Below are 22995 nucleotides of genomic sequence, written 5' to 3' on the forward strand. Positions count from 1 at the left end.
TACACTATGACAAGTGCCTCATTATAGTTTACACAAGATTTATTTTCATTCACCTTTTGTAATAAGACTTCAATTTGAGTATGACATTCTGCAAGGTCATCATTTAAATGTTTTACTTGAAGCTGAAAGTAGAAAGATACTGAAATAATATTGTTAACCTTAATTATGTATGTTTTTCACAGTAAACATGTCAATCAGTGTACCCAGTAAGCTTTTATCAGTCTTGATAGTTACTGATTAATCATTAATTAATGTATTAAACATATTTTACAAGAGTCACTCACAAGACTTTATGTAATTAGAAATATCAGTTAATGGGTTACTGGCTTTGAGAAGACTAATCAACAACTATTATCAATGCTTTTCTCAAGATCATTATTGAAGTAAAATAACAACAGTAAGAAACTAAAACTCAATCTTATACATTATTTACCAGGAACTTAGTTTTTTTTCTTTACAAAGTTCTCCTGGTGAATATGGATTAGAAATAAAATTAACATATATCACTTCCAAAGCTTACAAGTTGAAATCCATTAGAATGAGAAAATTATAATGTAACATAATTATATGATACTTCAAATATTTTCATTAAACCAACAGTAAATATCAAATGTATTTTTACATGAGCATACAAGAGAGACTCAGCAAAATTGAAATTGCTGTTGTTAAGTACTCTGCTCAGTTCTGCAAGCATATATCTACAGATGAATTGGAAGGATCATTAGAGTAAAGAAAAAATGTCTCATGGTATTAATTGCAACTCTCTACACTTGAAAGGCTTACATCCTATCAAAGTCAGCTTTGTCCTGCATCCTTTCAGAGCTGATAAAATGTACAAATCCAGAGTAGTGGATTGGTAGAACTGTTCAAGATCAGGTGAAATGCTTTGCAGTACCAGTTCCAGCTCTTTGTGCTTTGAGAACAACAACTGCAACAGCACTAGTGCCAAGCTATATTGGTCCAAGTTGGTAGCCATTCTACTGAATAAAACATTGGTAGTGTGGAGAAGGGAGACATGCATAGGTAACTGTTAGTCTTCTTCATAATAACTTGCACAGACCTGCACAAATGTGTGCAGATATATAGTTAAAACTGACAGAAATAGAGCCTACATCTACAGCATGACAGTAGTCAGTCAAAGAATCTTATGGTCTATATTCTATCACTAATCAATTTTTATGGCACTGTGAGATTTGAAACTTTTCTGGAGATGACACCAATTTTGAAGATGACACAGAGTTTGCTGTGGATGGTCTGGCTATAACATTAAGCATTTAAGCAATTATAGAGAAGTTTCATCAAAAGTCTGTGATAATGAAAAAACAATAGATGTTGTACAAAATCTTGTAATTTTTCAGATTAAAATTAACTGCATTTTTTTCACATCATGCAATGTACACTTGCATGTGGCCTATTAAGCAAGGGCTAAGTGTATTATTATGAAGACAAGATTTGAAACATGCCATAGCAATTAGTAGGGATTGTATTAAATAGTTACTTTTCTTAACTTCACCAATGACATATGGACAAGGAATTTTGCAGTCAGTAATCAACTATCAGCAACTATTCCTGATAGAGTTGCAACTTTCCCTGTCTTCATTACCACACTAAGTATCCAATTCAAACTGAATCTTTCATTTATGTAATTTATTCCATCAGTTCTTATGGCAGCAATCTCTTTAAAAACCTACGCATTCTGTTTAAACTGCTTCCATTGATTGTAGTTCCAACTACAAGCCCCTTTTAACACTGTTTTGAAGATACTGAGTCCACTTAATCTTCAACTATGATATACAAATGAAAATACTAATGAGTAAATTAACATATATACCTTTGTAAACAAAGTTTATAATTTTTGTTGTCAGAATTTAGTACTGTAATTTTAAACTGTCATTTTTTTTTTCGATGTTTTAGAGGAGAAAAAAAAACTTAATGCTTAGTCAGAAGAGGTAGGGCAATACCCCTGACCCTTATGGGAGAAAGTTATCCTCAGACTAGAGGTCAGTCCTGAATGCTTACAGTAGAATAGTATCCATGAGTCAGAAAGTGATGTTAAATCTGGTGAATGATTAAGTCAACTATCTAACAACAGGAATGCTCCTTCTGATGCTTCCTTGTAATTTTCATCCACCAAATTTAAGCTACAAGGTTTTATATTTCTTTACTACACACAAGGGGCTAAACACAGAGGGGACAATCAAGGACAGACAAACGGATTAAGTCGATTACATCAACCCCAGTGCGTAACTGGTACTTAATTTATCGACCCCGAAAGGATGAAAGGCAAAGTTGACCTCGGCGGAATTTGATCTCAGAACGTAACGGCAGACGAAATACGGCTACGCATTTCGCCCGGCGTGCTGACGTTTCTGCCAGCTCGCCGCCTTAGCTACAAGGCTTTAGTCACACTGAACAATAGCAAGAGACTTTCCCAAGGCACTGTGCAGTGGGAGCAAGCATGTTATTTCAAGGATGTTTTTTATGCAGTTGAGAAAACAGTTTAAGGATACATTAGAGTAATTGATCAATAGCACCACTGGAAGTGAGTGGATGATGATAATACCAGGTGGAGCACTGGTAGATAAAACAGTAACAGAAGGATACTGCATATAACTACAATACCGTATATTTCACCCATCCCAACACAAAGAAATTTATAAAAGACTAAAGAAGTTACTCAGAGTATTGTCAGAAAGATCAACAAATTAAATTAAAATAAAAAAATTGTTATTGGATTTTGAATAATTCTGAAATTGATTGTTTGTGTTCTGAATTGATGTATCAACTTATACTGAGATTTCAGCCACTACTATGTCACACAACCTGCTAGAAATAGCAGTCAAATTTCTGTCAAACAACATTCTATTGTCTTAAAAAAGGAAACACTGGATAATATATTCTAGACAAACAAGGTGGGTTAATCGACAACAACCTACTTTTCTGAATAACAGTTTGAATAGGATAATCAGAACTGGAATAAAGGAAGGCCAAAAATATCTGGAAGCCCTAAAATTGAAGATACACAGTTTTTCAGTTTAAGATTTTAAAATCTATTTTTAAGATTATGAAATTCCAGTAACTTCCAATTTGCTTTCTTATTGGTTAATTATACCCATTTTTTTATTAATAAATTTCCCCAATGATGAGTAATCCAATAAACACGATGGCACTATACACTAAATGAGAAGCAAAATTTAAAAAAAAAACAAAAAACGATAGACTTGCTATGCTTTCAAAAATTCAACTTACTTTCAAATCTGTATTGTCCAATTGCAAATTCTGAAGATCAGCATTATAGTCATCATCTAGGCTTGGAGCTGCTAACAAAGGTTCTGCAAGTTGACTACGATGCATTTCATTTTGGGTTTGTAACTCAGCGATTTGTAATCTGGATTGAATTTACACAAAAACAACTAAAATTGCTTTGCTCTTTAAAGAATTAAGTCTGAAATTAGATCATTAACTCAAGAATAGAAAATATCAGCAAAACTCCCTTTCAGGATAATAAAATATGTAGTTTATAATGACTAGTTTCCTTTTCTGTTGCTATGCTGCCAGTAAAAATATTTGTTAATCATGCATGTACCTTCAGAAATTGGCCAGAGTGAGTCTTTTTTTAAAGTCTATATTGCATTGTCTATATGTTGAAAGACACACAAACACACACACAAGCAACCCCAAAAAATAACTATATACTGTATATATAGAGGGTTGGCTAAAGTCACCCAATATTAAATCAAAATTCCATAAATACTATCTGGAATTCTGTATTGACTTGAATGGAAAAATGTGTCGCTCAAGAAGGACTTTGGCTTGAACAATTTTCATGCTGTTTCATATTTAGATGCTTTTATTAAATTCATTCAGTTGTTAAACATAAATAAACATTGGAATTAAATGGTTTTGATTAATTCCTAGGTGACTTTTGGCCAACATTTTTTAGCCCCAGGCCAGAGACATCAGGACACAGGTTGGAACCTGGGGATCAGGAAAAATCCGAAGATAATTAACCCCTCAACTAAACCTCTTTGAAGTACAAAAATAGACATCCTCTCAAAAGAGTTAAAATTCACCCCAACTCCATGCAAAGTCAACCAAAATGAAGTGAAGGACAATATAATAGAATTCTGTAGAAAATTAAAATGCACAGAAGCATTAACCAATGACTCACTAGTCAAAAACAAAAGTAAACACAATCCCACTGCATGGCATCTTGGGCAAGTGTCTTCTGCTATAGCCCCGGGCCGACCAATGCCTTGTGAGTGGATTTGGTGGACGGAAACTGAAAGAAGCCTGTCGTATATATGTATATATATATATATATGTATGTGTGTGTGTATGTTTGTGTGTCTGTGTTTGTCCCCCTAGCATTCTTGACAACCGATGCTGGTGTGTTTACGTCCCCGTCACTTAGCGGTTCGGCAAAAGAGACCGATAGAATAAGTACTGGGCTTACAAAAGAATAAGTCCCGGGGTGGAGTTGCTCGACTAAAGGCGGTGCTCCAGCATGGCCGCAGTCAAATGACTGAAACAAGTAAAAGAGTAAAAAGAGTAAAAGAGAGATATCCCCCACAAAGGAAGAAATAAAAATCTTGATGAATTCTGCAACTACATTGCAAACTTTCCCTACCACACCATGCATAAACAGAAAGTCAACTCAAACTTTAGCACTACACAATGGAAGGAACTAACAGAACTTCAAAATAATGAAGATACAACGATTAAGAAAGCAGATAAAGGAAGTGCAGTGGTAGTAATGGACACATTATACAATAGAAATATAGCAATCTCCATGCTTAATGACAGTCAACATTGCGAAAAAATCACAAACTACACCCTGAAAAAATAATGAAAACCCTGTCCTCACTAATTAAAACCCATGGAAAAGAACTGACAACCAAAGAAATTGACTTTTTAACAAACTTTAAATGCAAATCTAGCCTTTTCTATGGTCTACCAAAAGTCAGTTCTGGCTGCACCAATTTCTGGAAGAAATTCCAGAAAGGATTAGCAAAGAATTCATAATTGAATTAGTTGAATTCATCCTATGAAACAACCACTTCAAGTTTGACAATATGTTTTATCGACAAAAATTCAGAATTGCCATGGGCACCAGGGCAGCTCCAGTCATTGTGAACCTAACAATGGGCTATCTGGAAATAATAATATACCAGGAATCTTTATCTACCTTTGGAAACCCCCTTTCCCAATACATAAAAGAAAAATGGAAAAGATTCCTAGATGGCTGCTTCATACTCTGGAATGAAAACACAAACTCCTGAAATTCAAAATTCTATTGAACAGTGTCAACCCAAACATACAGTTCACAATGGAGTACAGCCAAAAGTGGCTCCCATTCTTGGATATACTAATTAAAAGAATAAACCTAAAAATAGAAACGGACATATTTTACAAAACCTCAAACAGTTGAAGGAATCCACATACACACACACACACACACACACACACACTCTCTCTCTCTCTGTATTTTTCTCCCAACAACAACTTTTCTCTTTTCCTTTTTCTAGAAATATGTTGAGACGTATATTTTGATTCCTCCCCTTCTTTCCCCCCATTTAATAGATGTTCTGACAGACAAACCGATGGAGATCAGCTTCTCTTTTATAATATAAGATTAACATAATTATCAACACAATCAAACTCTAACATATCCTTATCATGTGGATTATTTCTCTGACAGCATAAGTTAAAAATGTATCTTACCAGCTGTTTCTATTCTTCATCATTTTCCAGTAATATCACTGAAATATGTCTTGTGAAATATGTTGGGTCTTCTACTAAGTCCATGCAAGATTTCCTTTAGCTTTATGTTACTGTGTGTTTTAGGTGACATACTTTTAGAGGTAATTAAGGAGAATTGCTGAGAGGTGCATAATGTGAATAAAGTTTCAGGCCTTTTTTTATCTTGAAGTAGCCAATGATGTTAACAATGTTGGAACTTCATTGCCTTTTCTGCAAATATTTTTTAACAGATGCCAACAGGCTTTTGCAATGTCAAAGATTACATGTCTGCAGTCACAGCCATTATAAAGTTGTGCATTGCTTATAGAATGTTGTGAAGATGTAGGTATTTGCAGTGGAAAGAATTAAGACTTCTCATCTAATTCGTTGTTATTCTACATAGTAAATTCATTTTCAAGTTCACCCAAAAGTAGTGATGAGAGAACAAAAAATATTGTTAGTGTATCTATTTTGTCCAAAGTTCACGGAAAAACTCCATATTATCACAATCAGCTCATAGGATAACTGCCATTTTTACAGTGTAGCTATCTTTAGCAGTAGTGAGTCACTCCCCTCTATCATGACAGACTATATCATCATATACCAAAAATCTCAGGAGGCGTGCACATTGCAATGTCTGTGACAGCATACAAACCACTGACCCTTTAATTTGGTTTCCTAAAATTTTAAAAACTTGACCATCTCCAGATCTTTACATTTCATTCTAAGAAATCTAATTTCATTTAACAGATAAAAATTATGCAAAACTGTCTACAAATCTGAACTTCTGAACACTGGTAGACCAACAATTAGATTATTGGTCTTGAGACCTCATACAGTAATTCAAGAGGTGATCTCTTCTCCAAGCTTACAAAAAAATTCAAGCTTCAGAAAGCTAACTTGTCATGGTGGAGGCGCAATGGCCTAGTGGTTAGGGCAGCAGACTTGCGGTCGGAGGATCGCGGTTTCGATTCCCAGACCGGGCGTTGTGTGTGTTTATTGAGCGAAAAACACCTAAAAGCTCCACGAGGCTCCGGCAGGAGGTGGTGATCCCTGCTGTACTCTTTCACCACTCTAAAGGCGGTGCTCCAGCATGGCCGCAGTCAAATGACTGAAACAAGTACAAAAAAAAAAAAAAAAAAAAAAAATAGTGTCCCAGTACGTTTTTCAACTCTATAAAGGAATTTGAACCTAATATTTCAAACTAGTGAAAAATTTATCAATTATACTCTGAATTTTTCTAACATGAACAATATTCATTTACAACAAAGCAGTAGGCGAATGGTATCTATAGGCAGAAACGAGATAATTGTCTTTGCCAAAGACAAAATTCAAAGCAACTCTTCAATTCTTTAACTAGTAGTCTAGTATCTATTACACCCAATGGTATATCTATGGATCAATAAATGAAAGTAATGGCAGTTAATTCAAAATCATGTATTGTAATCTGAATTGTTAACCTGTCAACTGAGAAAACTAACATTCTATTGACTTGGTTGAAAGCTAATCTCCAAACAATTGTTGTGTGAAATAAAACTAACAAGGAATATGAATATCACATGGCCAGCATATGTACTTTGAATAATACGCACTTGTGCTTTTCTTTTTCCATTTCTAACTGATGCGTTAAGTCAATGACTTGGCGTCGTAGGACCTCCCCATTTGGAGTGCCACTTTGAACTGCTTCTAAGGTGCATTGATTTTGAACAACCAATTCCTAGTAAAAAGTAGAAAATAGTATGAACATTGATTACATATATATAAAAAAAAAATACCAAGCAGCTGGATATGAAACACAGATTGTAGTAAAGGTGGTGAAGCTAGGGTAATTACAAAAACTGTTAAATGGGTGTAGAATAAACATAGCAGCAGAAGCAAAAAGACAGAAATAGAAAAAAAAAAAATCTAAAATAAAGATGAACAATGTAGCAATAAACTCATAAAAAGACAAATGTAATGGCTATACAATACAGTGAACAACAGAAGCAAGAAGCAATGTACTAATAATGGGTGAAAAATACATACATAATGGATGTAACTTAGAATAACTTAGAAAGGTTTTGGCCAGTATTGGCCCAGGCCATGTCTAACTTAATAGCACCACCTGGCAGATATTGTTTAAATGTTTCAAGAAATAGAAATAAGTCCCAATAAAAGGATGAGGTAATTGTTAAAATGTGAAAAACCAAGAAAATATGGGATCTTTACCTTTTGACCTACAGATTTAAAAAATAAATTTTTGTAACTAAACACTTTCAAACTTCGGACACTGGTAGAATGTGTCATATAAAACATGTTTTACTCTTAGCATTTTTGAGAAAAACTTATATTTACAAATTCACACTACCTTTGCAGACACCTCCTACACCACCACCTTATGTTTCACAACCACCATTGCCAACAAATCTTACATTATGTGCTCTGGACACTCTGTACATTAGCCTTGAAAGATATCCAAAACATTTTATATTTAAATCAGTCAACTGAACTCTTCTTTGCGTTGTTTAGTTGCATGCTTAGTTCTCTGGTACATTGTGTTACATGTGTATATCCTATTCCTGTGGTATTCACACATAATTTCTTTCTCTAGGCATCAAGCTTTTTTATTGCATTTATGCACATTACATTTCCTTTAATGGCTACTGGCGCAGACACCCATTACACTTTCAGATCAGCCTTTTCTGTGACACAACCATTTCCTTTTTATTCCGTCAATTCACCATTGCTTTTTATCTAGCCAGGGAGTTAATAATGTTTGTGAAATTGCTACAACTAGAAATTAAAACTGAATCATGAGTTTGGTTTTCTGAGTATTTCTTCTACAATGTAGCATAATTAATGAGATAAGAAATAGAATGAACTCAAATATAAAGTATAAACATTCAGTGAAATCTAAAATATAGCTTATAGAAACAGTTTTGAAATTAAGATAAAGCAAACAGAATACCTTTCTCTCATGGTTCCACTCACTGCTAAGAGCTGACACTTCTTGGTTATGCTGCTTTTGTAGACTTTCCGTCTGCTGGTTAAACTTTGCCTCAAGTTTTCCTTGAAGTTCAACTAATTTTTCCTGGTGGATTTGTCCTTCATGATCAATTTGATTTTGGAGCTGGTGAGATTTGTGTTCCATTTCTTCCTGTATTTTCTGAAAGGAATAATTTATGAGGTGGTATCAAAAAGTCCCCAGATTAGTTATGTTTAATAAAAAAACAAAAAGCTTATTTATCTAAGTTTTAACATCATCTCCTTCGAAATAGTCACCTTGCAGAGCAATACACCGGTCACATCATTCCTGCCACTTTTGGAATCTGGCTTGGACGTTGTTTTCTGTAAGTGAGTTGAGGACCCTCTGCGATTTGCTCTGGATCTTGACAACAGTGTTAAAACAGTGACCTTTGAACTGCATTTTCATCTTGGGGAAGAGATGGAAGCCTGCAGGTGCTAAAACTGGCAAATAGGGTGGATCCGGAAGCAATACTATATTGTTTTTGGTGAGATACTCACAAGTGGGATTAGATGTTTTACAGTATGTAACTATGTTCCTCATGATTTTGACTTTTACCTTTCACACTTCCAGGATTTGATAAAACAAATAATGGAATTATGCAAGCCAAAGTTTTGCAGGTAATTTTCTCTTGACATGGCGCTCTAAAGATTTTGCATACTTATAATGACAATTATCGTTGTTCTTGTCTAAATAAAATTGACTAAATCCCTCCATAGTTACATACTGTAAAACATCTAATCCAATTTTCTAGTATCATACTGGGATTTTAAATTTAAATTCAAAGAAATGTATTTAAATACTACAAGACATTCTGTCCGATATTCTGCTGAGTGCCAATCCTTGTCATTAGCTAAAGGAAATATTAACTAATATATATCATATATCATATTTCAGCTTCAGATGTTACTGAGTAAAACTTACTTGAAGTTCAGTGTGATATTTTTCTTCTAAATCCTCATAAGCCTTCTGGCTTAAGTTTAGTTCTTTAGTCATTTCATCAATTTCCCTGCGGTGTTGCCGCATCATATTGGTTTCTTCTTGTTGGCAACGTTCTATCAAAATATAAAATTTAAAAACAAGTTAGCAGATATGGTATTCTGTGTTAGTGAAATTTCACTTTCTTTGTAAAGTCATTAAAAAAAAGAGTGAAACAGAAAATATATCAAAATAGCAGTTCAGGTACTAGACTATTAACTACATGGACAGGAACTTGGCCTGAATCATAGTGTGATATTATCTAAACAACTAGACAACTCACATTATGACACTTATCTCAGGGTTTTTAACTAACTATAAGTATCACTCTCTCTACATTGTTATTGAATAGATAACAATTAAAAGAACAATTAAAAATGTTAGCTCCAGCAATCTCAAATGTCCAAATTTGCAAAAAATGTCAGTGATGTCTGCATAGAAAATAGATCTAAAGCAGAAGAATTTACTGTTGATGAAATAAGCCTTTACTGTGAAGTTCAAAGGAGCCTACGTTTTGGTTTCTAAGAATGCAGAAAACAGCTAAAAAAAAAGACTGAATACAGCTCTTCGATAACAGAGAAAAGTAACCCTCAAAAATACAAAACACAATGCCTAAAGATTTGATCAATCTAAATACAGGCTTGGTGACTAATTTGAATTTTAGATTAAACATTTGTTATTGAAGCTTTTAGAGTGTCCCTTATTTTTGGAGTGGTATCCATTTGTGTAAATGTCACTCAGACAATTATTGCAGTTCTTTCAGAACTTTAAAAAAAAATTCTGTTTTTTTAATCAGGGGAATCTGATGTAGGTGTGTGAACAAGTAATTCAAAAGAAATGGGAGATGGTTATTAAAAATCATTATGCTGTGGTAAAAAGAAAAAATACTGATGTTTAAGGATCAGCATTTTTATGAAAGAATAGAAGTAAGAGAAATTCTGTGTGCTTTTATATAGGAACCCTGAGAAAGGAGATCAGAGATGAATGGTAGATGTATGCAAAAGTAGGGTAAGCAGCAGCAGCAGTCACTGTGCACAAGACATACTGGTATGTATGTGCAGGAGGGTCAACTAATCTGGGTACATCTATGTGCGTTGAGTGGAGAATTAGAAGAAATATAAACAGTTGCTGATATTGTGGGAAGAGTTTGAAAATAAACCTTTTTGTCCTAAACTTGGTTACTAGCAGAGAGATGTACTGTTGTAGTAATATGAAAGTTATGATGGAAATAGCCTAGGAAATTGAAATTGCAATCCATGGGTTTCGGATGACAAGTGTTGTTGCAATGAACATTGAGCAGGTGCTCTTAGAAGTGATCTGCCAATTTTAACTATGTATGATGCATTACAAAGTTGACATTGAATGTAGTGTAATACATTTTGAAAAGCAGGTATAAAGAGATGGGGAGCCTGAAAGGTGGAGTTGGAACCATATAAAGTTGTGATGTTAGTAAATAAAGAACAGATCTTACATCTCTCCTAAAAGTAGGCAGATATTCCAGACTGACTGCGACCAGAAGTTAAGGAACTATGTTCAAGAGGTAAAATGTTATAATTATGTCTGGAAGATGGAAGTGAAACTCAGGAAAGATGGGAGTAACAGCTGGATCAGATTGTAGAAAGCAAAAATTATGAAGAGTAGTACAATGGGGTGGTTGGATAGTGAGAGAAAGTGAGGGGCAAAGGAACAAAGTAGGATAGGATTAAAGAGATGTGGTCAATGGCTCAAGCTTGGAGACAAACACAAACAAAGTAAGCATGAGAAGGAATTGCAGTGTGAAAGAAGTAGAATATTTGGTGTGATTTAGCCTCAGAAAGCCTCCATCTTCATTACTGCAGAAGTGACAAAGATGGAGGCAGTGGAAGAAAGGGATAGTAAATTTAGTATGTGTTGGGGAGGAAGGGAAGAAACAAAGGTAGGGGTTAGAGATGTCAGGTTTATAAAAGACAGGAGTGAGGAGGTGATAAGTTGTCAATGGAAATGAGAATGTCTAAGAAGTTAATGTTGGAAGTGAAATCCAAAGTGGAGTGAAAAAGAATTGAAAGAAGTAAGCTGCTCCTGCATAACAGAGACATCAACATCATCATCATCATTGTTCGACCGTGGTCAAGACAATGGAATTTACCATGCTACGCCAGACTTCACGGTCCATCATAGCATTACGGAGGTCCCGTTGCTGGATGCCTATATCCCTGGAGATTACATCAGGGTAGGAGAGTGTGCACCCTCTGGTATTGCGAGTAGATTGCCTCATTTTCAGCTCTACAACTATGTCCAGCAAACTGGACTCTCCTACCTTTCACAAGAGATGACACAGGTGGTAGTTTCCCATATATTTGCATTTTGGTTGGATGACGCTTCCATGAGAGATTTTGAGCTCTCATAAGGAGGCGAGTGTAGGTTCCATCCAACCGCCTCTCAACATTATGGTCATCAATATAATGATCTTATCTAATGATCTGTGGTGGGACCAGTAAACAAAATGAAAATCTGGACCTCAAGATAACCAACAAACATGTTGGCATAATTAGTACCCCCACTAGTGTAATCAGCCAATGTAGTGATATGCTGGTAGAACCCAGTCAAGGAAGGGAAGCAACTGAAAGTAAAGATGAGTTTGGTAAGATACAGAAATGTAGGAATATTAAAGTTGAGTGTGGTGCACATGTCAAGAAAGAATCTGAAGGTTAGGATGATGATATAGAGGAATTTAATGTTTATAGTAAAAAGGAGTTGAGATGAGCCAAGAGGGAAAGAGCAATTGAAGAAATGAGGTTAGAAATGAATTAGTGTAAAGTCGTTGGATGGTTTGACATAGATTATAGCATATATAGCATGGAAGTCAGCAATTCTTTTGCCTTAAGTCACACTCTAACTAGAATAGCTGACTGCTCTTGGGAATTAAAAAAACAACTGATTACATATATGTACACAAGTCCTTTCATCACCACCATCACACCTTTATGTGATTCTAAGTCTACCATCAAAGTTTCCAGCTGCTTCATGTCTAAATCCAACAGTGTACTCAACATCAAATGTCAACTTACTAAAGCACTGCACATATTTGAAACTTAGCTGATACTTGGCAGATCACTTCTGAGAGTACCTGTTTCACATTTGTTACAATACCTGTCTGCCTAAACTTATGGGTTACAATTTCAACTTTCTAGACAGTTCCTACTCTATATTCAGATTACTCCAATACCATGTCTTCCTATTAGCAGGCAACTTTAGGAGCATAGATTTTCAAACTAGACATGCCAACATTCCACGGCATCAACAATTATTTATAGTTCTTCTAATTTCCTTCCAACACATATAAATATACTTATAAACATACCTACACCTGTGCTACTTGATTCTGCTGATACATATCAAAGTACTCACATAAATACACACACATCAACTCTACCACTGCTTACCCTTCTCTTTGTGTATGCCCAATGTTCTTCCCACCATTTACTTCTACTCTCCTCTATGCAGAACCCACATCCCTATCTACCCACTTCCTTACTCCATTTTTAACAGGACTCTTGTCTAACAGCTCACAGAACTATTTCTTTCTTTTCCTTGATAAGGGGCTTCAACCAGAAATATTGAAACTTTTCCATTCTTCACAGTAACTACATTTCTTTTAGCATTCAGATTACCCTGTCAAATGCAATGCTTATTTATTCACATTGATTTCAATTAATCATAAATTCTCTTGTAGCTTTGAGATTCCAATGATATGATTGCTTATTTTTACAATGACATTGTTAGGTAGGGGTGAGTAGTAGCCAGATCTAGCCAGTTTAAACACATAACAGGTAGAAAAGTTTGGGTCAAATGGCTGGTTTAAATGCTGAACGGTTGAAAACAGAAGGTTAATGAAGAATAAATGAAAACTACAAAAAATGCTAGTCTTGTCAAAATTTCTAAAAGGCAAATGCTTTATATATGTTTCCACAAACACATTGTAGAAGACAGACTGGTAGCATGGCCTTAAAACCTACATGTTATCTTTAATGATAAAACTAGCCAGTTTTAATAATTTTCATATTATTAAAAAAAAAAACCAAAAATGTTAAAATCGATAAAAAAAGTAAAACATTAAGCATTTTATTTACCTTAACCCTTTCATTACCAACCCGGCTGAAACCGGCTCTGGCTCTGTAGTACAAATGTCTTGTTTTCATAAGTTTTTTAATTAAAATCTTCCACCAAACCTTAGTCACTGTTCCTAACACTAACTTTTTGATAACTAAGTTATTTTACAAAATTCTGTGTTATATCTAAAATAATTGAAAGAAACACAGAACATCTCAAAATAAATACAGTAACGAAAGGGTTAAACTACATATTTTTAAAATATATAACTTCAAAGAGAGAAACATTTTGAAAGAATGTTTAATCCTAAAAAACTTACCCAGTGCTTCATTAAAAGACTCTTCATAGCCTTTGTCTTTCTCCGCCAACTGTTGATGAATATCTTTAACTAATGCTTTGATCTTAGCATTGTGTATATTTTCCACTTCCTGCTTCTCAAGCTCATGCTGTTTCTTTAAGAATTCAACTTCTTCTGTATGTTTTTTCTCAGAGTTTAACTTGCTTTCTTCAGAAGATGATTTTAGTTTTTGCAACTGTTGACTCAAGTTCTCTTTCTCTAGCTTAAGTGACTTTATCTGAGGAAATATTTAACGAAGAAACTCTTTTATATATCTTGCAGAGTTACAGTTTTGTAAACTTCTAAAATAGAGAGTAGCAGCTGACAAAGTGAATGGTTTGTTGGTTGGTCCAGTTGTTAACAGGAGGATCAATAGATTCCTTCCTACATAGTCAAGACACTCAAGATATTGATAGCCCAATTTAACTTATGTATAAGTAGACATAGCTCATCATGTTTAACAGCAGAAACAACAGTTTCAGTAACTTGCAGTGCTGAGTTGAACTTTTTTAATCATCCATGCCTCTTTCCCAAGAATTGCTACGCAAATATGGGTCATTTCTTAGTTCTCCATAGAACTTCCTTTCTTTCATTTATTCCCCAAAATAAACCTACAATTTTACAAATCCATATATACTACATCAATCATAAGAGTGGACAAGATAGGTGAGAATAAATTATAAGAAATAAGTAACCCAAAATCTAAGGAATCTAATCTCAAAAACATACTGCATGCCACTTCATCTCTCCAGACCATTTCCACTTACATCTTACCATTGGTGGTCTTTCACAACATAAGTTTCTTTCTAGCTTGCTCCCAAGAGAACAAAAAAATGATTTTCTTATTGAGAATGGCTGCTCTTGCTCGAATCAAAACTGCTTAGCTTTCCTCTCACATCCACTCCATTTACACCATCTAAATCTTCTATATATACCTATTCACACATATATGTTGCTGTGTATACACAAGCTTATTTTACTTTCAATTATATATAAGTAGAGACTTCAAACTTGAAATCTTCAAAGCCACAGTCGAACCAATTCTACTATATGGCTCAGAAACTTGGACGTTATCAAAGAAGCTTGAGAGGTGGTTTGATGGAATTTACACTCGCCTCCTTATAAGAGTTCAAAATCTCTCATGGAAGCGTCATCCAACCAAAATGCAAATATATGGGAAACTACCACCTGTGTCATCTCTTGTGAAGGGTAGGAGAGTCCAGTTTGCTGCACATTGTTGTAGAGCTGAAAACGAGGCAATTTCTACTCTTCTCCTCTGGAAGCCATCTACTCGCAATACCAGAGGGCGCACACTCTCCTACCCTGATGTAATCTCCAGGGATACAGGCATCCAGCAACAGGATCTCCGTAATGCTATGATGGACCGTGAAGTCTGGCGTAGCATGGTAAATTCCATTGTCTTGACCACGGTCGAACAATGACGATGATGATATATTGTCTCACTTTCTTCTACCTATACTACATATAACATCCCCTTTTCTTTTTGTGCATCATCAACAGTCACTCACAATCAATTACATTCTCTTCTGCCAGAAACTATACACTCAAGCCCTCTCCCATTCTACTGACAGTCATTCTTGTTCAATAACACATGTAAAAAATTTTCTCTAACTTATATTTTTTCTGTCTTGATAAAGTGCTTCTTGCTCGAAATATATATACTTTTATCTTTAACTTGTTTCAGTTTTTAAACTGTGGTCATGCTAGGGCAGCATCTTGAAGCATCTTTAGCTGAATGAGTTTCATTTATTAAAGTTTGGTACTTATTCTATCAGTTCTCTTTTGCCAAACCACTAAGTTACGTGATGTAAACATATCATAACTGGTTGGCAAGTGGTAGTGAGGGACAAACACAGACATACACACAAATAAATAAATAAATAAAACTGAAAGAAGACTATCGTATATATATATATATATATATATATATATATATATATATATATATATATATATATATATACACACTTTATTTAAAAGCAGATTACTCTACCCCTGGTATTTGAGTACTCTTTTTTTCCACCTTGTTTCACATTTATGTGTTTACTCCGGTATATATATATATATATACACACGATAGTCTTCTTTCAGTTTCCATTTACTCACAAAGCTTTGGTTAGCCTGAGGCTATTGTAGAAGACACTTGCCCAAGGTGCCATGCAGTGGAACTGAAACCAGAACCATATGGTTACAAAGCAAGCTTCTGTCAACATAGACCCTTCTTTACCATTTTTTTCATAGTTTAATACATTGACTTTGTTTACTCCTGTTTTGATGTGTTTTTAATCACAAATATGCTTACAAGCAAACTTTCCTCCTGGACATCATGCTAAAAGATGTGGGGATGGGGTATTTTGTGATGCACAAAATTCCCAAGATGATCAAAGGTTCCCATACAAAGCTCATCAAAACCCATAAATTTACAACTGTTCTTCTATCCTGCTAAACTGGCATGAAGTATCAATTTATGAAAGATTATATTGTGGTTAATAATTCTACATAAAATAGTTATTACCTCAGTTTCATGCATTTCTTCTTGTTGGCTGATTTTCATTTCAAGATTCAAGAGTTGTCGGTTTAGCTGTTCGTTTTCAGATTTTACCTGTGATTCAGATGTCCGTTTATTCTCAGCAAGCTGAAGTTTGTCTTGTAAGATGTTCTCTCGGTCTCTCATTTTCTCTAAGTGATCAATCTGCAATTATAACAATTTGAAGATAAGCCAATGGCAAAGTACAAATACCAGCACTTGTCCTTTTAGAAATAACAGTGAAATTTTCCTCAAATCAACTCCTACAACCTTAAAAAGGAAGGATACATTGGATATTGCAGTCCTTTGCTACCATAACTCCTCGTTGCTTTAATAGATTCTCTGGTGTAATCCTTTCATGTAAACACAAATTTTGTTCCACTTTTGCCCATTATGCATATATGTATGTGTGTGTGTATAGATATATGCATGCATCAATGTATGTATATCTATATATACATCAATAAATATATATCAATAGATATATGTATAGATCTGTGTATGTGCTTGTGTATATAAGCATATATGATCATGCATGTGTTTCTATATGTGGGGACATGAGTGTGTGTGTCTTGTGTGGGTATACATCTCCAAATGTTTGTGTATGTATTTACATGGATGTGGACTTGAGAGCACCTCTGTAGATGTGTGTATATGTGAATGCATTTTGTGTTGTATGTGAATATATGTTTTCGTATTTATGAATGCATGCATGCATCTGTGTGTATGCGTGTGCATGCGGATATGTGTACATGTATGTGTCCACATGGATGTTTCTGTATATATATATATATATATATATTATATATATATATATATATATATATGTACATATATATGTAAAATTTCTGTATGTATGTGTGTGTAGGTATATATGTGTGAGTATGTGTGCACATGGCTGGATGTACATACAGATGTATATGTGTGTGTATGTCCATATGTGTAGACACATGGCTTGGTTTTGAGGGGATTTGTGAGGGTGGACATGTGTGTGTGTGGATGTGTGTGAATGTGTAGGAAAGGGGAATGATTCAAGCAAACTACAATACTCTTATATATATAATTTTTTTTTTTTACTTGTTTCAGTTATTAGAATGTGGCAATGATGGGATACTGCCTTGAAGAATTTTAATTAAATGAATTGACCTCAGTACTTCTTTTTAAAAAAAAACAGGCAGAAAGACACGCACACACATTTATGATGGATTTCTTTCAGTTTCCATCTACCAAATCCATTCACAAGATTTTAGTCGGCTCGAGGCTATAGTAGAAAACACTTGTCCAAGCTGCCAAACAGTGGGACTGAACATGAAGTCAAATAGTTGGGAGGCAAGCTTCTTACTGCACAGCCATGCCTATATGTATGTGAGTGTGTGTGTGTGTACATGCATATATATTATGTATGAATCTGGATTGTGGATGAGTGAATCCATGGTTGTGTGTAATCATAAATCAACCAAGGGTTAAGAATGTATGGGATGAAATCAGATGTCAACAGATAATAAATTAAAGGGGTGATTTAGATACTAAATGGATAAGAATGGTAAACAACACATGTTTAATGCCTGGGGGTGGGGATTTGACACAAACATTGGCCTGTCAATGGATGTCTCTGTATACTGAAAATGCTAATAAATGAATATATTTTTATGTGCATATGTCTAAGCATGAGTGTATATATATATATATATAATGGAATAATTACTATGAAGTATTGTGTAGAATATATTGTATAAAAGATTGTGGGTAAGGCTAGAACAATGCGAAGCAACTGCAAGGCAAATCAGAAGAGTTGTTGTTGTCGTTGTCGTTGTTTAATGGCCATGGGTTGCACAGTTTGACCGAGGGTTGGCAAGCCAGAAGGCTGCACCAGACTCCAATCTGATCTGGCAAAGTTTCTACAGATGGCTGCCCTTCCTAATGCCAACCACTCAGAGAGTGTAGTGGGTGCTTTTTATGTGCCACAGGCATGAGGGCCAGTGATGGCAGCACTGGAAACAACCACTCTTGAATGGTACTTTTTATGTGCCACCAGCATGGAAGCCAGTCAGGCGGCACTGGCAATGACCATGCTCAAATGGTGTTTTTTACATGCCTCCAGCACTGGACCGGTCAGGCAGCACTGGCATCGACCACGCTCGAATGGTGCTTTTAACATGACACCGGCACAGGTGCCAATCAAGCAGTACTGTCATCAGCCACAACAATGACTTCATTTGACTCAGCAGCCTGAGAATGATGCCCAATAGGCCTGCCTTGAAGGTTTCAAGTTCCTTGACCTTGGGTGGGAACTTCTTAGATTTGATCTTGTAGGTGTTGCTTTCCAGGGATAGCATGGCTAGGTTATGGTAGAAGGTTTTCCATCATATTTGCCTTATTGCATCCATTATTTTCTCCAGCAGCATTGAAGTGTACAGCTCATTCGATGGTGTAGGCATATTCTTAGTGGAGTAGCTGAGGTCAAAACATTCCATATTCTTGGAAGACTAAGTAGTTTCCGCAAGTATGTAGAATTGTGGCCTGCCAGACAGCTATTTAACACATGGTATTTGTAAAACATTCTGGCTGGGTGTCAGATGGGTCATTGGTAAATCATAAATCTTCTTAAGGGTGTCGAGGATATACAACCTGATGAGGTTGTATACATCAGCGCTGTTGTAGGCTCCCATTGCTATGTAAAAGGAGCCTACACAATAACAGAGTTGATTACAAATAACAGCCAAGGGGAGACAAAGGAAGACTTTTCCTCCTCCATTTTCTGGAGAGGCCTCTTGCTACAGAGGCCATATGATAACAGGTTTTGGGGTCTGATGATTTACTGTAAAGCTAAATGCTTTAAGGACATGAAACCTAGGGTTATCCTATAGACCAGCCTTATCTATCTTTATACTATACTGCCCTATAACTTAGAGTATGTTTCTTTTTTTGGCTTTATGATTTACTGACAATCCATTTTGCACCTAGCCACATGGTTTGTGTTAAATAGCTGTCTGGCAGGCCACACTTCTACATACTCATGGAAACTACTAAGTCTCCCAACAATATGGAATGTTTTGACCTCGACTACTCCACTAAGAACATGCACCATCTAGTGAGCTTTTCACTTGAATGCTGCTGGAGAAAATAATGGACGTAATAAGATGAATGTGATGGAAAGTCTTCTACTCTAAACTAGCCACACCATCCCCAGAAAGCAACACCTATGGAATCAAATCTAGGAAGTACACACCCAAGATCAAGGAACTTGAGCCCTTTCAGGCAAACTTTCTGGGCATCATTCCCAGGCTAAAATTCCGTAAGTACTCTTGCTCCTTCCAACAAAAGTTCTGTGCCAGCATTAGATTACTAAAAAACTCTGTCAGGCTCTTAATATTCTCAGTTAAGACTAAAAGTTTATGTAGGATAGACACTCTTATGACAGGCTATGAGAAAATGATGTTACACAGAATTATAGGCACCCCTGTTGTGTGAGAGTATTAACCCCACCCCCCGGGCAAGAATGGATTGGACCACTAAATATAAATAGTAGCGGTCTAAATAAGTAAGGTAGTTTGTGCTAGTTCCACAGTTCATGTGTTGATAATTCAAAGTTGGAGCTCGAAGTTTACAGTTTGAGTTAGCATGTTGGATTGTTGGTTCTTAAAAGATTGTTTTTAAATTCCATGTGGTTGCTGCCGCTTGTTTCAATCATATTGTTATTAAACTGTTGCTGTGTATTTGTTCGTCCATGAGGATACAACATCTGATGACGAGGATCATTTGAAACTCATATTGGCTATTTGACAATTTCTGCGTCATGGAAAACCTATTAGCCGCAGTAGAAAAGCTTCAAGAGAAGCAACAGGAGCAACTACAGGAGTTGCAAAAACAAATACTACAACAACAGCAATAACAATTAATTGAGTTACAGTTGTAGTCTAAAAGTCCAGTAAGATCGTTTACGCCAGATAGCATGGCTAACACAATTTCTGAATTTACATATAAGCCCGAGGTGGGTATTACGTTTCCTGCGTATTATAGAAGATATGAGGAAATTTTTAATAATGAGTGCAAGTCATGGTTGGAGGAGCAGAAAGTAAGCCTTTTACTACACAAGGTAGCTCCTGCTGAACATGAGCATTACTCTAGCCTTATTCTACCCAAAAAGTTGAATGAGACTGGTTTCCAAGAAACAGGAATTGCTTTCAAAATTTTGTTTGTGATAGAAGTTCATTATACAACACCAGAATGGAATGTTGGAATTTAACAAAAAGTGAGGAGGATGATTTTCTCACTTACACCAGAGTAGTCAACTGTATGTGCGAAAATTTCAAACTCCAGGATCTCACTCAGGATATGCTCAAATCACTTATCTTTGTGTAAAGATTTATAGCACCTGAAGATAGAGAAATTCAGGCAAGGATTTTCTTGAAAATAGAGCAAGCAAACCAGGATTTATTTCTACAGACCATCGCAGAAGAATGTCAGACTATGGTAAATCTTAAACATGATGTGAAAAAAATACAAGATAAAGACTCTACAAAAATTCAAATGTGTTGTCCCACAATCAAAAACAAGTGCCAGTCCCCAATCTGTGTTATGGTTGTGGAGGCCTACATTACAAAAAGGATTGTCAGTTTAAAAACAAAGCATGCTATAGCTGTCAGAAGCTGAGACACAGGAGTTCTCATTGTAGAACAAGACTACAAGACTCAAACACAAAAAGTTCTAAGGTATTTTCAGCAGAGAGTGATTGCAACAGAAAAACAAGAAAATTCATGCACATAACAATAAATAATGTGAAAACCAAATTACAGTTAGGTAATAACATCTCAATTATAAATGTTAATATTTGGAAAAAAATTGGTAAACTGTGATTACATAAGACAGCAAAAATAGTGTGTGGTGTAATAAGTGATAAATCACACTTCATAGGCAAAACATGTATTGATGTCACATTTCAAGGAGAGACATGCAAAGCAAAATTATTTGTTGTGGATAACACAATCAATCTTTTTGGCACAAGTTGGTGAGAACTATTCGATTTATGGCACCTCCCCATAAATCTTTACAGCAATCACATAAATGGTTGTCCTGTTAAAAACAAGTCTTTGGAAGAACTGAAGAAAATATTGAAAAAAATGTTCCTACAAGTGTTATCAAAGGTCTGTGTAGAAAGACAGAAGCCTATTTCCAAGTAAGTGAAAATGCTGTACCTGTATTTAAAGCAAACACTAAAGTACTGTTCATGGCAATTGAAACCGTAAATGAAGAGTTGGACAGACTCAAAAAGAGTGGAGTCATTGAAAAGGTGGATTACTCGAAGTGGGTGGCACCCACAGTATGTAATAAAAAAAAGAAGAATAGACTGTGTGCCGATTTCTCTAAAAGATTGAACGACTGCTTAAAAGTATACCACCATCCACTCTCAATTGCAGAGAACATTTTTTTCAAACTTAAATGGTGGAAAATTTTTTTCCAAATTAGATCTGTCTGAAGCCTATTTAAAGATAAAATTTAATGAAAAATGCTCAAAGTATTGGACAATAAATACACACAGAGGATTTTACAGATGCACATGATTACCTTTTGGCTTAAAAGTGGCACCAGCAATATTCCAGCAAATCATGGATACTATGTTATCTGATTGTGAATTTGCAATCCCGTACTTGGACAATATTTTGATCAAGGGTAATTCTTGTGAACAGCATGTGGAACACATAAAAGCTGTGTTTAAGAAAACTGAAGTTTTTAGGTTCACTTTGAGTGAAGAAAAATGCAAATTCTTTCTAGCCCAAATTAAGTACTTAGAAATTTTTTTTATTGTAAGGCGATCTACCTGCTGCCAACAGTCACTAAAGGGTGGGTTAGGGATGCCATGGCTAAAGATGCACATGCATGTGCTGAGAGGCATCTCTGGCTCTGTCTGGACAGTGAGCAGGTGTGGTTTCCATTTGTTGACAAGATATTTCCTAAGTTCACCTCTTTTGGTGAAGTGGAAACCTGGATTAAACATAGACCAAGGCTGGAAGCTTGGCAAGCAGAGTGTCACCAGGTACTTGTGCTTCTTGCCCAAACAAGTGATGCCTGTGGAGGGGATACTATAGAGGGATGGTAGAGAGCAAGTGTGATGACAGCCTGGGGGAGACTGAGTTTCAATGAAAGTCAGCTTGCCAACCTGCATTGAAGGACTTTAGCCTGGGACTTATGGACAACTTCCAGAGGTCCCTGGCTTGGTTGTGATTCTGAAGTGCCTTGCCAGTTTGGGATAAATCCACGAGGCATGGCATTACCATTTTGCCTACATGCCCACGTAGC

The 22995-nt window shown here is 35.6% G+C and overlaps 1 protein-coding gene across 7 annotated transcripts in view; it reads right to left on the minus strand.

The window, feature by feature from the left end:
* The window catches only part of LOC115216756 (golgin subfamily A member 4), a 158989-nt gene that overhangs the window by 36842 nt on the left and 99152 nt on the right, over positions 1-22995 (minus strand). For 5 of the 7 annotated variants that reach the window (XM_029786316.2, XM_029786315.2, XM_029786314.2 and 2 more), the window contains 7 exons: positions 16687-16863; positions 14133-14388; positions 9671-9801; positions 8690-8887; positions 7335-7459; positions 3250-3388; positions 54-122 (listed from right to left, as the gene is read on the minus strand). In XM_029786316.2, the coding sequence (XP_029642176.1) occupies positions 54-122; positions 3250-3388; positions 7335-7459; positions 8690-8887; positions 9671-9801; positions 14133-14388; positions 16687-16863 (1095 nt within the window). Of the gene's footprint in view, positions 1-53; positions 123-3249; positions 3446-7334; positions 7460-8393; positions 8442-8689; positions 8888-9670; positions 9802-14132; positions 14389-16686; positions 16864-22995 lie in introns of those variants that run through there. The other 2 variants (XM_036506402.1, XM_036506403.1) reach the window with 2 other exon arrangements.

Source organism: Octopus sinensis, linkage group LG10, assembly GCF_006345805.1.
Source record: "Octopus sinensis linkage group LG10, ASM634580v1, whole genome shotgun sequence".
Classification (NCBI taxonomy): domain Eukaryota; kingdom Metazoa; phylum Mollusca; class Cephalopoda; order Octopoda; family Octopodidae; genus Octopus; species Octopus sinensis.